Source organism: Hypanus sabinus, chromosome 21 (assembly GCF_030144855.1).
Source record: "Hypanus sabinus isolate sHypSab1 chromosome 21, sHypSab1.hap1, whole genome shotgun sequence".
Lineage (NCBI taxonomy): Eukaryota > Metazoa > Chordata > Chondrichthyes > Myliobatiformes > Dasyatidae > Hypanus > Hypanus sabinus.
In genome coordinates, this window is record NC_082726.1 from 27,417,803 (window position 1) to 27,434,274 (window position 16,472).

Here is a 16,472-nt window from a genome sequence, read left to right on the forward strand (position 1 = left end):
CTAAGCTAAACATGTTTTGTTGATGCATTTCATTTGTACTCAGTATCTGAGGCTTCTCACTTAAGTGTCCAAAAATAATCAGCCAGCATTGATGGATTCCTGATACCCTGAAACCATTTCTCCATGACCACAATGTCCTGGTGAAACCTTTCACCATGCTCGTCACTGACAGTGCCAAAATTTGCAGGGAAGAAGTCTAAATGGGAAATGCAGAAAATGAATCTTTAGTGACATGTTGCACTTCCTGGTTTTGTATGCTTGAATCATATTGTTAACCAGCTGCACATTGTCTGGTGCTCTGTTGTTGCCAAGAAAATTTTCAACAACATTCTTGAATGTCGTCCACGCAATTTTCTCCAGTTTCACTAGAAGTTCTTTGAATTGCCTATCATTGATTACCTGTTTCCTTTGTGGACCAACAAAAATGCCTTCCTTACTCTTGGCATCAATTCTTCTGACTCATGAAACTTCATGGTAATTTTCATGATCAGCAGCCCAAAGTCTGGAGGAGACACCCAAAAGTATTCAGGAAGCAAAATCTTTGTTGTTTATTATTATTTGATTGGATAAAGCATCTATAAACCTCTAAAGGTTATAACTTATCTCGGCCACCAAGCTAAGTGCTACACCTTCCCCGATACTTCCTCCAACCTCACCATTCAGGGATCTTAACAGTCCTTCCAGGTGAGTGTTGCTTCACCTGTGAGTCTGGCGTGGTCATTTGAATGAAAAAAAATATGAATGCTGCTGACTAAATTATTTTGGGGTGCAGTAGTATGTGATGGGGAACATATTGAAGTTCAAGGCAGCCAGGAGAAAGACATTGGGGAAGAACCACAATCTAGGATCCTCCTGCCGCGAGACACCAAGGGTCTGGGTCCTATCATTTAAATGTTTTACTGATACAGGATTAAAGGATGAAACATTAGTGATATTGATATATTATAAAATCGTAAGATATAAGAATGGAATTTGGCCATTTGGCCTATCGAATCTGCTTTGTCATTCAATCTTGTTTGATTTATTTTTCCTTTCAACCCCATTCTCCTGCCTTCTCCCAATAACCTTTGACACCCTTACTAATGAAGAACCTATCAACCTCCACCTTAAATATACCCAATGCTTTGAACTCCGCAGCCTCTGTGACATGCACACTAAAGCTTTTCATTCTATATGACCGTAAGATATAGGAGCAGAATTTTTCCATTCAGCCGAAGGAGACTGCTTTGCTATTCTTTTATGGCTGATATTTTTCAGCCCCATTTTCTTGCCTTCTCCCCATAACCCTTAACCTCTATACTAATCCAAAACCTATCAATCTCTGCCTTAAATACACTCAATGCATGGCCTCCACAGCCCTCTCTGGCAACAAATTCCACATTCACCAACTTCTGGCTGAAGAAATTCCTCCTCACCTCAGTTCTAAATGAATGTTGCTTTAATCTGAAGCTGTGCTGTTGAATTCTAGACTAACCCACTAATGGAAATATCCTTTCCATCTAGGCCTTTCAATATTGGTAGGTTTCAATAAGATCCTGCCTCAAAAGAATATACTGAATTCTTCAGTTGAATGAATGAAGAATATTACATCTTCAGATTGCATGTACGTATGAATAAAGTATAACTTTAGGAAAATTAATTTTGAAATCTAACTAATGTTCAAGATTATGGAAATTGACGATCTCTCTGCATCCTGTCTCTGCCACAATGAGCTGGATTGCCCATGTATTTCTGAAAATCTCCAGCACTATCTCTCAGACCTAAGCAGATGATTAGAAGGAAGATGAGGAGAATACCTTTCAAAGAATCAAAGGTGCTGATGAATGAAAATATAGGAGGGAAATTGAACATTTGGCCAATTAGTGCCACAACAACAACCTCTAACTCAATGTCAGCAATATCAAAGAACTAATTATTGATTACAAGAGGAGGAAATCTGAGGTCTCTGAGCCAGAGATCAGAGGTGAGGAGGGTCAGTAACATTAAATTCCTCAGCATTATTATTATTTCAGAGGATCCTGGGTCCAATGTATAAGTGCCATTACAACGAAGACATGAAGTTTAAAGATTTGGCATGCCTTTTAAAACTTTGACAAACTTCTCTGGATGTGTGATGGAGTGTATATTGACTGGTTGCATCAGTCCTGGTATGGAAATACCAATGCCCTCAAATGAAACCTCCCCACAAAAGTATAGTGAATACAGCCTAGTCCATCATTGATAAAGCCCATGTTCTTGATATTTATTGTTTCTTTATTTATTATTTTATTTTTTTGTTTTTATTTTCTTCTTGTACTTGTACAGTTTGTTGTCTTTTGCACGTTGTTTGTAAGTCTTTGTTGTCTGCGGCTTATATCTTTGTATTTACTGTGAATGCCTGCGAGAAAATGATTCTCAGGGCTGTATATAGTGACATATATGTACTTTGAGAATAAATTTACATTGAAATTTGAACCTTGAACTTTTGCAATTTGGAAGCACAGGATGTAAGAAACTGCACAGCATAATAGACTCAACCCAATAGATCACGGTCACACCCTACCCACTATCATTAGCCCATACAGGAAGTGCTGCGACATCCATCATCAACAATCCCCAGCATCCATGCCATGCCATCTTCTTGTAGCTACCACTGGGCAGGAAGTCCCACAACACTCGGCACAGGAACAGCTATTCCCCTTTAACCATTTGGTTCTTCAACCAGCTGGCACAACCCTAATATTTACAATTTAACAACATTATGGTCACGTTGATCACTTTGCATGAAAATGAACTTTATTTTTTTTTCTTTTTAATTGTGTTCTTACTTGTGAAAATTCTGTATAATCCATTTTAATTTAAATTTTTCTTGTGAATACTACTTATATGATACTATGTGCTTCTAACGGTCAGTTTTCCCTTGCATCTGTGCGTGCATGTACCTGTGTATTGGACAATAAACTTAGCTTTCACTTTCTTATTTCAAGAAAGAGTGATGGAAGCAGAATATTTCCATTGTTAAAATTAGGCCTAACAGGATTCTGCCCATTTCAAAATTTTCTGCTTCGTGTTCCATCAGCTAGAGATTCCAGGGGTATCTTGGCACAGTTCCTGGGGGGGCCAGTGTATTCTAAGCAATGAAATCAACCTATGCCCATGCATCATTCCCTCAGAGAATGGAACTAAGTAATTTCTGTTACTCCAAATGACTTCAGCAACATTGTACTTCTAGGTTGTACTGCCAGGAAGTTGTCAGTACTAAACCTCCATGAATGTTATATACATTCTGAAAGTGCCAGTTCTATTAAATATTCTCCTGAATGAGTCATGTGATACAGTAAGCATTTAAATGTAAGGAAAAATATTATAAGGGAATGTCACTCCTAAAGTCTGACATTTTTCATGCGTTGTCTTAATAACAAAATAGAACATGAGCGGCAACCTTTTAAACTTGTTTTAAATTGTGAATAGCATAGTCCAAGACTAAGGGCAGAAATTTAGAGTGAGATTTAAGAAAGATCTGTGGGGTAACTTTTTAATGCCGACCATGGCGAGTTTCTGGAATGAACTGCCAGAGGAAGTGTTTGAGGCAGGTACAATAGTAGAATTAAAGAAGCACTTGGGTAAGTACGCACTGGGGCAGGGAAATGGGATGAATACAGGAGATTGGGATCAGCTTTGTGGATATCTGGTAGGCATGGTCTCAAAGAGTAAAAGGGCCCAATTCTATGCTGTATTGCAATGTGACTCTAAAACTCTAAATACAGGCTGTGTATAAAATCCTGCGATGGTTAATATCTACAAGCTGTACTACATTTCTCGTGATATTTATTACTGGCAGCATTTGTATAATTTTTCATTGTTAAATACCTGGAGTGTGTGCACAATTTTCCAGGACAGTTAATGCTTACAGGTCGCACCACTCAAAGAAAAGAAGTGGAGTTCGACCTGATGATTATTTCTCACCCAGTGACACCAAACCAGATTAAGAACCAAATCACTGTCTTCCAAAAAAATTCATTCAGCAACTAGTGATCCGAAATATTTGCATACGCAAAGCCCTTGGCAATGTCAAAAATCTCTCCCATCCGTCCACCAATTTCTTTAACCCACTACCATCAAGTAGGAGGTACTGTAGCATTAAGTCAAGGACCATTAGGATGGGAAACAGCTTCTTGCTCAAGACCATGAGAACTACTGAACTTCCTTCTACCACCTGGGTCTCACCACATACAAACCGACAGTAGTGTTATATGGTTTCCTTTTTAACTTGTGTCATAAATGCATCTTATTATTTCTACTGATCTTCTGGGAGAAAACCAGTGAATGCTGTGAAAGTGCAGCTGATGTGACCATGTGACAGCTGATAGGAGAAAATAGACCCCAACAGGGTTATTTTGGGCTAGCTATCCATAACAGCAGGCTCCGTCAACTTGTCAGGGTGCAAGAGTCACCCTCATTTGACTACGGAAAGTTTAAAGAGAAGTATACTCCCGGAGTCTGTGAGAGCGGAAGTGAAAGAAGACTCTCTGATTGACCTCCCGATAACGAACCTTGGCATGGACACAACAATGAATCAAGAAATGGCAATACTCCTGAGAAACCAGCAGCTGGACATGTTCTTCAGACCTGTAGGTGTGGCTGGACTAAAGTAACATCAAGCAACACACACATGCTGGTGGAACACAGCAGGCCAAGCAGCACCTATAGGAAGAAGAACAGTTGATGTTTCTGGTCGAGACCCTTTGTCAGGACTAATGGAAAAGAGAGATAGTAAGAGGTTTGAAAGTGGGAGGGGGAGGGGAGACCTGAAATGATAGGAGAAGACAGGAGGGGGAGGGATAAAGCCAAGAGCTGGGAAGTTGATTGTCTAAAAATTTATCAAGGATGGAAGAAATGCTTGAAAATCTCCAACCCAGGGCCCCGCATTGACTAGATTCTGTTAAGAGTAAAGTCAAATCAGTTAGATGAAACTCAGCGGTAGGAAAAATCCGCAGTCCGCAGAGTATCAGCACCCTATGGGATGTGGAAGAAATTTCAGGCGCAAGCAGAAGTCCAAGACACAGCCAGGCACATCATAAAGTGGGGAACATGCAAGGATGCAAGCTGTTGGTGAAATGGCCAAAGTCTAACAGCAAGGAGAGGGAAACCAGTAATGCAGATATGAGCCTGATTTTAAGTGGCATCAAGGGATCAGCAGAAAAGAAGTTGAAGATGGGTGACCTGATCTACAGCTACGGAAAGGAGAAATTTGGAGTGAAGGAACAAGTCAGCAGGAAAGATATGCCTCCTCCCCCCCAAGTCCCGTAATCTCCAATAAATCCAACAAGTTGTTGGACTTACTGGAGAAGAGGCCTGAGGAAGTTGTGGAGAAAAAGCAACAGCAGAAGGAAGGGAGGACATCAACCTCTTTCAAGAGGACCTAAAACAGGGCTCTTGAAGCTGCGCAGAGCAGAGAATTTAAGGAAACGACGCAAAAAGAATGGAAAAGCAAGAACAGACTTCTACAAAGATCCCTTTAAATGTGTGAAAGGCATTTTCACAAAAGCGAAAAGCGGATCCTTGAAAGTATCAAAAAAAGAGGTTGAAAGACATCTCAGAACCATCACCACTGATGAGCTAAATGATGAACCGATACTTTTCCCAACTGACATCCCACCAATTTCACCCTCCCAACATCAACTTAACATCAGCCCTCTCAAGCTGAGTGAGGTGGAAGAGGCGGTGAAGAAGGAAAGATCAGCATCAGCACCAGGCCCGAACAGTGTTCCATATTGTGTCTACAAGACTGCCCCGGATGTTCTGAAATTTCTCTGGAGAAACATGAGAGTTGCGTGGGAAAAGCAAGTGATCCCCAAAGCCTGGAGAAGCGTGGAGGGAATTCTGATCCCAAAAGAAAAGAATTTGTCCACCATCGAACAGTTTCACCAAATAAACCTTCTGAACATAGAAGGCAAAATCTTTTTCAGTGTGTTGGCGCAAAGACTTACAAAGCATCAGAAACAAAACCATTTCATTGACACATCAATCCAAAAGGCTGGCATAGCAGGCCTCGGCATGCCTTGAACATACCAGTGTCATATGGCATCAAATCCAGATGGCTAAGAAAGAAGGTAAGGATCTGCATGTCTTGTTCCTTGACCTGGCCAACGCCTATGGATCAGGTCCTCATTCCCTACTGTAAACTGTTTTTGAATTCTTTCAGGTACTTGCAACAATAACAAATCTGGTAAAACACTACTTCCAGGATCTGCAAGTTTGTCTCACAGCATCAGACTTCACCACAGCTTGGCAAATAGGCATCATGGCGGGGTGCACCATCTCCCCATTGGCCTTCACTATGGCAATGGAGCTCATTATCAGAGCCTCAAAATGGGTTGCGGGAGGAATATGGCTACAGTTTGGTCAATGATTACCAACGACACAAGCCTATATGGACAATATAACAATGCTGATAACTGTCCCCTGCACCAAGAGACTTCTGGAAAAGCTTCATCAAAACATCACTTGGGCGAGGATGAAGATCAAGCCCAGCAAGTCCCCAAGTATCTCCATTCTCAAAGGTCAAGTCATGGATCAAAGATTTCATATTGATGGAGCTCCTGTCCCACTGTGTTAGAAATGCCAGTGAAGAGCATGGACTGATGGTATGATGCTAAGCTCAAGGACACCAAGCAGTTTGAACAACTCAAAAAGGATACCATCACGTACAAATGTACATAGCTCGCAACAACAAGACCAGGAAAACTCAACCTGTGATGCTTCCAATTCGGTATACTCCCAAGACTCATGTGGCCTTTAACAGTGTATAAAATCCCCATCAACAAGGTGGAAAAGCTCAAAAGAGTGATCAGCACACATGTGAAACCATGGCTTGGACTTCTACGGTGCTAAAGACCTGTTGAACTGTACGGGAACGGCAAATTAGAATTACCAATTGCAAGTCTTGTGGACGAATTCAAATGCATCAAAGCAAGGTTGGTCATGACCCTCACCGAATCTGAAGTTCCTGTTATTCAAACAGCGGCCCCCCGTGTGGCAACGGGGAGGAAGTGGACCCCATCTGAAGCTGTTCAGAGTGCTAAATCTGCTCTTCGCTTCAGGGATGTGGTTGGCCAAGTCCAACTTGGGAGATCCAGGCTCAGGCTCATCCCAAAGGCTCCTCAATGGCACAAGGCAATATCAGTGCAGAAGAGATGGCGTGTGGTGGAATAGGTGAGAAGACAGGAGGAGGCAGAGCGACACGCCAGGGCCGTCTCAATGGCCAAGCTGGGCCAATGGACTAATTGGGAGAGCCCGGAAAAGAGGAAACTCAGCTGGCGTGACATCTGGGAGATGGAGGGATCTTGGCTAAGTTTTGTCTTCAGAGCCATTTATGACCTCCTACCCACACCCCAGAACCTGAACCAGTGGTGGGGAGAAGACCCCGCTTGCTCTTTTTTCAAGCACCTGAATCACTAAGGCACATTTTAACAGGATGCACCTCGAGCCTCAGCCAGGGGCGGTATACTTGATGGCATAACCAAGTTTTCAGACAACTTGCATCAATCTTGGATCAGAGGTGAATCACCACAAATGTTCTCCCACAAACATCGGCAAGAAATGTTCACATCACACGATTTGTACCAGCAAGCCAAACTCCAGAGCAGCATATAACATCAAAAGAGGTAAGCATTCTGCAGGTTGCTTGGGATTGGAAAATGGACGTGGACTTGGAAAATAAGCTTTTGTTTCCCCCAGACATTGAAGCTACAACACTTTGAATAGACATGGTCCTGTGGTCCACAACAGCCAAGCTGGCATATGTTGTAGAATCGACAGTACCATGGAAAGATGGTGTTGAAGAAGCTTATGAGAGGAAAAAGACCAAGTACTCTGAACTGGCAACTAAAGCTGCCCAGAATGGCTGGAAGACCAAGATTTTCCCTGTAGAAGTGGAATGTAGGGGATTCGTGGCTACATCTATGACCAGTCTATTGAAGAAGATAGGGGTGAGAGGTTATTCACTCCAACAAGCAATCAAGTCCTTGTCAAATGCAGCAGAAGAAAGCAGTAATTGGATTTGGATTAAAAAGAGAGACAACAACTGGGCTGCAAGCGAAGACAGGAGGGTATGGAACTGAGGGGGATGTATCTGGGTTGCCAGGTAGCACTGTTGAGCCCTCTGGAGACGTCGTCGGCTTAACAATGAAATGTCAAAAAAGGAAGGTGCCCACCTGATAACCCTGATGAGGTACCTACCCTCCTTGTCACCACTCCAAGCCCACTGCTAACATCAAGAGTACTGATTTATCATAGGGATTGAGACATCAAGTCCCATTAGCTCTACTGTGGTTATGTTGTTGTATGCATTGTTTGAGTTATATGTCCTGTGTTTTGCATCTTGTTCCAGAGGAAACTTGTTTTGTTTGGCAGTATACATGTATAAAGTTGAAATGACAATAAACGTATATCTAGCAAGATGGCACCAGTGACTAATGGCGACATCCTGCAGACAGCTTGTGAAACTGATAGATACTCTTCCAATTTTAAATGTACTTTTTTTTCCTGAATTGCAATCGATTGCAGCTTGTAATTTCCATTTTAAGGATGTATTTTTTAACCGACTAAACGATCTGAGCTTTTGTGATCTCCTGGGGAAATTGACAATGTTAAGAGTGAAGTGTGCATGGGCAGCCATCAATTCCTAATGGCGGAATGCGAACCTGTTGTCAGGTCCATTACTCCACGCCCACTGAAGTGTTGAGCAAGATTCAAATCGATGAAGACGAGAGCGAAAAAGGAATGAGTTTGAATGGTGTCCCTCTTGCTGCTGCTGGCAGAAGGTGCAGGAGTCTGGTCCCATGCTGCAAGGTCCAATCACCTTAGTGGTTTGTGGCCATGGACTCTGCGGTTTCATGATTAATGTCATCACTGCTGAATATACTCTACAGCTATGGATTCAGTTTAGGGGATTCTGCAGTTTATGCTCCATGTGTTTTTTTTCACTATTTTCACGATTTGATCGAGGAACTTTGTTGCAGAACTGGTTTTGTGGTTATAGCCTGCAGCAATTGACACTGTGCTGAACTGACCGACTCGGTGTCTATGGCTCCTGGACTGTTTTGGCGACTCTGTGGTTTGACGCATATTACCTGTGTGAAATTCACTTGCTGTTTGCCTGTGCATTTGAACTGAACTTTTCTTACATACCATCGTAAGACTGTAGCACTTACCAACTAAGTAAAAGGAGTTTGAGGATTTATATATTTACACCTATATATGCATAACATCGTTAACTCTTGATTTACCTGGTTTAAGTTACTATATGATATAAGTACTAATAAAATAGTGTAGTGGATGGTAGGGGTATGGAGGGCTATGGACCAGAGCAGGTTGATGGGAGAAAGCAGTTTAAATGCCGCAGCATGGACTGGATGGGCCTAATGGCCTTTTTCTGCACTGTTCTTGTCTATGATTCTACGACTAATTCCCTTCCCCCCACAGATGCTGCTCGACCTAAGGATTTCCCCCAGCAGATTGTATATTCAATGGAAAGAAATGTGGGCTTCTTTAGATTAAAATAAAATATTTATTTTTAGTAATAATTTAAATGTTATTTAGCAAGCCATTTTTATAATAAATTATATTTAGGTTTGTTAACGATTAATGATTATGGGCTGGCTGGGGAAATCACTGTTTAGAGGTACTTCATTGGACTGAGTGAAGAACTCCCTCTTCTGGTGGAGAACTGTGAATTGTCTGGCACAGTGGCAGACTCGGTGTACGGCAGCTGTCAAGCAGGGAATTTCATTATAGACCTAATGCAACTCATGCAAGGTGTGATTTTTACCTCCTTGGAGGTGATCCACATAAAGACAGAGTTGACAGGTGTCACATTGGAAGTTGGTCAGTGGCAGAGTGAAAGAAATGTAGCCTCTGGTCAACTCTCTTGTCTCAGCAGTAACTGAGGGAGAGCTTCACTGTACTGAGACAACCTGAGAGTCAGTCTATGAAAATAATAGATTGTACATTAATATTCCCTGTTGTCCTGTCCTCATTCTGTATAATCAAATTAGAAAATCTGGCCAACGTTACATTTTTGTGATAGGAGTTTGCTGGGCATGACTTCATTAACTCTTTTCTTTATTCTATCTTTAAAAATTACTTCATTAAACACTCTGGAGTGAAGGACATTCTATAAATTCAACTCGCTCTCTCTGTCTCTCTATTTCTGCTTTCTTTTCTCTCCCTTGCTCTCTTCTGGACACTTGCTCTTTCCCACCCAATCTTTCTCCACCTTGTTCTCATCTTATCACTTCTCTCTATCTGTCTACTGTTTGCCCTTCCCTCTACCTGTTTCACTTTCTCTGGCCCGCCTTTTTTTTCCACTCCCTTTCCTAGCTCTCTCTCACCATCTCCTTCATAACTTCTCTTTCTCATTCTCTTGCTGTCTCACTCTCACTCACAGCTTTATTGAATCACCTCCAGCCTTAATAACTCATTGTGTTTCCTTAAAAGGCATGTATATTGTTTATTATTATAGCTCAAGGAGCTTGAAAGTGAATTGAATGGAAAGTTGTTTTCTTCACCTCTCCATGTCATTATTCATTGGAAGTTTGGGCTCAAAGTAGATCTGTTCTAACTCAGCAGCAGGTGAAAGGTACAGAAGAGTGGCCTTGGAAAGAAACTAAAATCACCCATGGCATTTTGGAAACTTCATTCATTCTCACTAGTGATACATATTGTATAGCATGACTTTCATAGTAATGTGTTCAAGAGCTTGAGGAGTGATGGTTGACAAATCAATTCAGAGTAGAGTTGCCAATCCCCAGGGTCTATTCATCACTTGACCTCCATCATTACAAGCCACATATCCCTCCTACCCATTTACCTGCCTCTTGTGACAATGGTGGAGTGACTGGAAAAACCAATGGAATAAAGCCTATTCCAGTTTCATTATTATTGAAATTAACACAGTTGATTTTTTGTTGTTGTTTTCATCATTGTTTTGAAAATTAACCTTCAGTTCCTGGAAAAGAGAGACACGATGGTGTTACAAGAATACAGGTTTCCATGCCAACATATGTTTTGACTGTACCCCATGTTATAAGATTTCTTGCATATGAAACTATATGGAGAAATGGTCAAAAAGATTGTTTTTGGAGGAAGTTTATGATTGTCCATGTATTTCTGTATTTAATCTGAGCATCTAGAATAATAAGATTATTAGATATAGGAGCAGAATTAGGCTGTTCAGCCCAACATGTCTGCTCCACTATTTCATCATGACCGATTGAATGAAATTAATTATAAATGAATGAATGAGTGAAATTAATTTATTTTGGTCAGTACAAACATAACAGAAAGCATCATTTAAAATGATGATTTCATAGGACAAAATTACAACAAAAACCATAGATATTATTTAAAACAGACTGAAAGGGTGTAGGCTGAAGCTACAGCTTATTACGCCTACCCCCTTACTTATACAACAACATATTTAGCGTCAATCATCACATCAAAAACAAAAAATTCATAATCTTTTAACACAAAATCCAATTCCAAATATCATTTATTTACATTACTCCTATCAATTTTAAATCATGCATTTTATATTTGTTCATTAAATAATTTTTAAATAATTTTTTGAACTTGTTAAGTGTAGTGCATGTTTTTAAATTCTTACTACAACTGTTCCATAGATTCACCCCTCTGACTGAAATACAATGATTTTTTATATTTGTTCTTAACCTTTGTTTTTGAAATGTTCATGTTCCCCTCAAATCATGTTGACTTTCTCTCATTTTAAACAACCTTTGGATACTTTGTGATAGCCTTCCATTTTTTACTTTATACATAATTTGTATTATTTTAAAATTTACAAAATCTCTGAATTTTAAAGTGTTTAGTTGAATAAATAGTGGATTAGTTGACTCATAATAAATTGTCTTATTTACAATTCGTATAACATTCTTTTGGAGTAGAAAAATTATATTTGTATTTGTTTTGTATGTATTTCCCCATACCTCCACACATGTTTCGGACTATAAGTGAACAGTATAATGTATACAAGGATTCCTGATTTTAGAAATCTTGCGCTTTGTACAGTATTGCAATAGATTTTGACATTTTTGCTTTCACATAATTCATTTGTGGTTTCATTTACTATCTATTACCACTCCTAAAATTTTTGCTTCAGATACCTTATCAATTTCAACATCACTTAATCTAAGTTTATTATATGAGTTTTCTTTTCTTTTTTCTTTTTCAATTTTTTTATTAATATCAAAGTAGTGGATATACATAGTATTGTTACATAATTGTTGGGATTACATTGTTAATAGATAACATATATAGTTATATATTCAGTTTGTACAAAGGTAAGAAACCTCCCAAAAATGTTCAAAATACAAATGTAGAGTTCACAAAAAAGGATTAACATATCCAAAAAGACAAAAAGAGAAGAAAAAACCAAAAAAAATATACCCCCCAAAAAACTAAACTAACCAATAGAACCACCGACATCTACTACAAACCTACTAACTCCCACAGCTACCTAGACTATTCCTCCTCCCACCCTGTCTCCTGCAAAAATGCTATCCTTTTCTCTCAATTCCTTCGCCTCCGCCGCATCTGCTCTCAGGATGAGGGCTTTCATTCCAGGACAAAGGAGACGTCTTCCTTTTTTAAAGAAAGGGGCTTCCCTTCGTCCACTATCAACTCTGCCCTCCATCGCGTCTCCCATATTTCACGCACCTCTGCCCTCACCCCATCCCCCGCCTCACCTATCACCCTACCAGCCTACAGATCCAACACATAATCCTCCGTAACTTCCGCCACCTCCTACGTGATCCCACCACCAGCCACATCTTCCCTTCCCCCCCACTCTCAGCTTTCCGCAGGGAATGCTCCCTACGTGACTCCCTTGTCCATTCATTCCCCCCCATCCCTCCCCACCAACCTCCCTCCGGGCACTCATCCCTGCAAACGGAAGAAGTGCTACACCTGCCCCCACACTTCTTCCCTCACCACCATTTCAGGCCCCAGACCGTCCTTTCAGGTGAGGCACCACTTCACCTGCGAGTCAACTGGGGTGATATACTGTATCCGGTGCTCCCGATGTGGCCATTTATACATTGGGGAGACCTGCCGCAGACTGGGAGACCGTTTCACCAAACACTGGTGCTCAGTCCTCCAGCAGTGGCGGGATCTCCCTGTGGCCACACACTTCAATTCCACAGACCACTCCCACTCCTACATGTCTGTCCACGGCCTCCTCTACCGTCAAGGTGAGGCCACACACAGGTTGATGGAGCAATACCTTATCTCCCGCCTAGGTAGTCTCCTACCTGCCGGCATGAACATCCAACTCACAGACCTCCATTGATACCCCTCCCTATCTATTATTTTAGTCTTGTTCTCTTTCTCTCTCTTCCCCCCTCACTATTATCTCCCCCTAGCCCTGCCTTTCTTTCTCTTTTATTTCCCATAATTCTCCACCTTCCCCCAGTCCATTTCCCTCCAGCCTATCACTTCCTAGCTCTCTACTTCATCCCTCCCCCCACTTCTTATCCCCCCTCGACCATCCCATGTTACTTCACTCCTGATGAAGGGTTTCAGCCCGAAACGTCGTCACTACCTCCTCCCATAGATGCTGATGGCCTGCTGAGTTCTGCCAGCATTTTGTGTTTTTAAACTAACCAATACTAGCCCAACAGAAAAGAAAAGAACATGGGCTGTTTATAGCATCAAAGAAAAACAGGACCATGAGTGTCTCCCACTCCAAACCTCCCTGCATATATTAACACAAAAATAGGTTGGAATGAGGTCAAATCACATCATATGAAATTGTTGAATAAAAGGCCTCCAAGTCTGATCAAATTTAATAGAAGGATCATATATAACACTTCTGATTTTTTTCTAGGTTTAAACATAACAGTTTGAGAGAACCAATGGAATGTGGTGGGAGGATTAATCTCCTTCCAATTCAGCAAAGTCAATCTTTTAGCCATTAGTGTGAGAAATGCGATCATCCAATGTGCTGAAGAGGTTAAATGGTGTGGTTCTATCAATGGTAAACCAAAAATTGCCGTTATAGGATGAGGTTGTAAATCAATATTCAAAATAGTTGAAATAATATCAAAGATATCTTCCCAATATTTTTTTCAGAGCGGAACATGACCAAAACATATGAGTTAAAGAAGCGGTCTCAGAATGCCATCTGTCATGTACTGGACTTGTATGAGAATAATAACGAGCTAATTTATCCTTAGAAATATGGGCCCTATGACCTACTTTGAACTGTATCAATGAATGTTTAGCACATATAGAGGATGAATTAACTAATTGAAATTTTTTTCCCATTTTTCGATAGGTAAGGTAAGCTTAAGTTCCCTTTCCCAATCATTTTTAATTATATTAGATGCATCTGACAGATTTCTCATAATTATGTTGTAGATAGATGCTATTGCAGCTTTCTGAGAAGGATTTAAATCTAAGATTTTTTCCAAACTATCCATAGAGAATAAGTTCGGGAAAGTAGGAAAGACAGTATTTAAAAAGTTTCTAACCTGTAAATATCTAAAGAAATGAGATCTAGGTAAATTATATTTGAAAGATAATTGTTCAAATGAAATGAACCAATTATCCAAAAATAAATCACAAAATCATGAAATACCTTTAGTTTTCCAAATCAAATAGGCTTGATCTATAATAGAAGGATAGAAAGGATAGCTAGATATAATAGGACTTGCTAGAATAACTTGATTTAACCCAAAAAATTTACAAAATTGCAACCATATTCGTAAAGTATATTTAACTATTGGATTATCTAATTGTTTATACAATTTAGAAGGAGCAAAGGGAAGTGAAGTCCTTAGAATAGAACCTAATGAAAACCCTTGTACCGAGTTACATTCATGGTTTACCCAATGAGGGCTTAAAGTTATATCCAAGTTCCATAACCAAAATTTCAAATAGCAAATATTTATTGCCCAATAATAAAATCTAAAATTTGGCAATGCCAGACCACCCTCATTTTTAGACTTCTGTAAGTATTTTTTGCCTAGCCTCGGATTTTTATTCTGCCAAGTATAGAAGAGATTTTAGAATCAGCACTACCAAAAAGAGATTTTGGAATAAAAATTGGTACCGCTTGAAAGAAATATAAAAATTTGGGTAATATAAACATCTTGATAGCATTGATCCGGCCTATCAATGACAAAGACATTGGTGACCAATTAGTAAATAACTGTTTAATCTCATCAATTAAAGGTAAAAATTTAGCCTTAAATAAATCTTGATGTTTTTTGATAATTTTGACCCCTAAATATATAAAATAGTTGGTAACCAATTTAAAAGGTAAATGTCCATATATTGGGACATGCATATTTAGAGGAAATAGTTCGCTCTTATTAAGATTCAGTTTGTAACCAGAAAAATTACTAAACTGAGCCAACAAAGATAAAACTGTGGGAATGGATTCCTCAGGATTAGAAATATACAATAATAAATCATCTGCATATAGTGATAGTTTATGTATCTCATTCCCGCAAGTAATATCAAAAATATTAGATGATTCCTGAATAGCAATTGCTAAAGTTTCCAGAACAATGTCAAATAGTAATGGACTGAGAGGACCACCTTGCCTAGTACCCCAAAATAAACGACAAAAGGGAGATCTTTGATTATTAGTGTTAACCTAAGCTAGTGGGGTATGATATATCAATTTAACCCAAGATGTAAATGTCAAACTAAAATTAAATTTCTCAAATACAGTAAATAAATATGGCCATTCAACTCTGTCAAATGCTTTCTCAGCATCTAATGAAATAACACGTTCTGGAGTACTACATGAAGGAGTGTAAACAATATTCATGAATCTCCTAATGTTAAAAGAAGAGTGCTGGTTTTTAATAAATCCAGTTTGATCCACAGAAATAATTCGAGGTAACACTTTCTCCACACTCAGTGGGGTCTTTATTCATTTTTAATATTAGGGAAATAGAAGCCCTATAAAATGATTGTGGTAATTTACCCAATTTAATTGCTTCTTTGAAAACTCTACCTGGCCAAGGAGAGAGAATAGAAGAAAAACATTTAAAAAATTCTACTGTATAACCATCTGGACCTGGTGCTCTACCAGAATTCATTGAATGAATGACACCTTTTATTTCTTCATCTGTAATACGAGTTTCTAATATTAAACGTTCTTCAGGTGATAACTTTGGAAAATTCAATTTCCTTAAGGTCATATATAGGATCATTGGGAAAATCAGAATTATATAAAGCAGTATAAAAATCTTGAAAAGATTTGTTTATTTCATCATGATTAACTGTCAAGTTATCATCTTGTTTATGAATCTTAATGATTTGATGTTTAACCGAGGCAGTTTTCAATTAATTAGCTAGTAATTTACCCGTTTTATCACTGTGTATGTAAAACTCACTTCCGGTTTTCAATTGAGGATGTAAGTAATAAATTATATTCCATTTGAAGCCCGATTCTTTGT

General features: G+C 39.5%; 1 protein-coding gene across 1 annotated transcript in view; it reads left to right on the top strand.

Moving 5' to 3' along the window:
* Positions 1-5,070: 5,070 nt before the first annotated feature.
* Positions 5,071-16,472, top strand: part of LOC132379254 (protein mono-ADP-ribosyltransferase PARP6) — a 217,487-nt gene continuing 206,085 nt past the window's right edge. Inside the window, exons 1-4 of the mRNA XM_059946956.1 lie at positions 5,071-5,247; positions 6,185-6,235; positions 7,083-7,194; positions 14,336-14,340. Coding sequence (XP_059802939.1) covers positions 5,071-5,247; positions 6,185-6,235; positions 7,083-7,194; positions 14,336-14,340 — 345 coding nt within the window. The remainder of the gene's footprint in view (positions 5,248-6,184; positions 6,236-7,082; positions 7,195-14,335; positions 14,341-16,472) is intronic.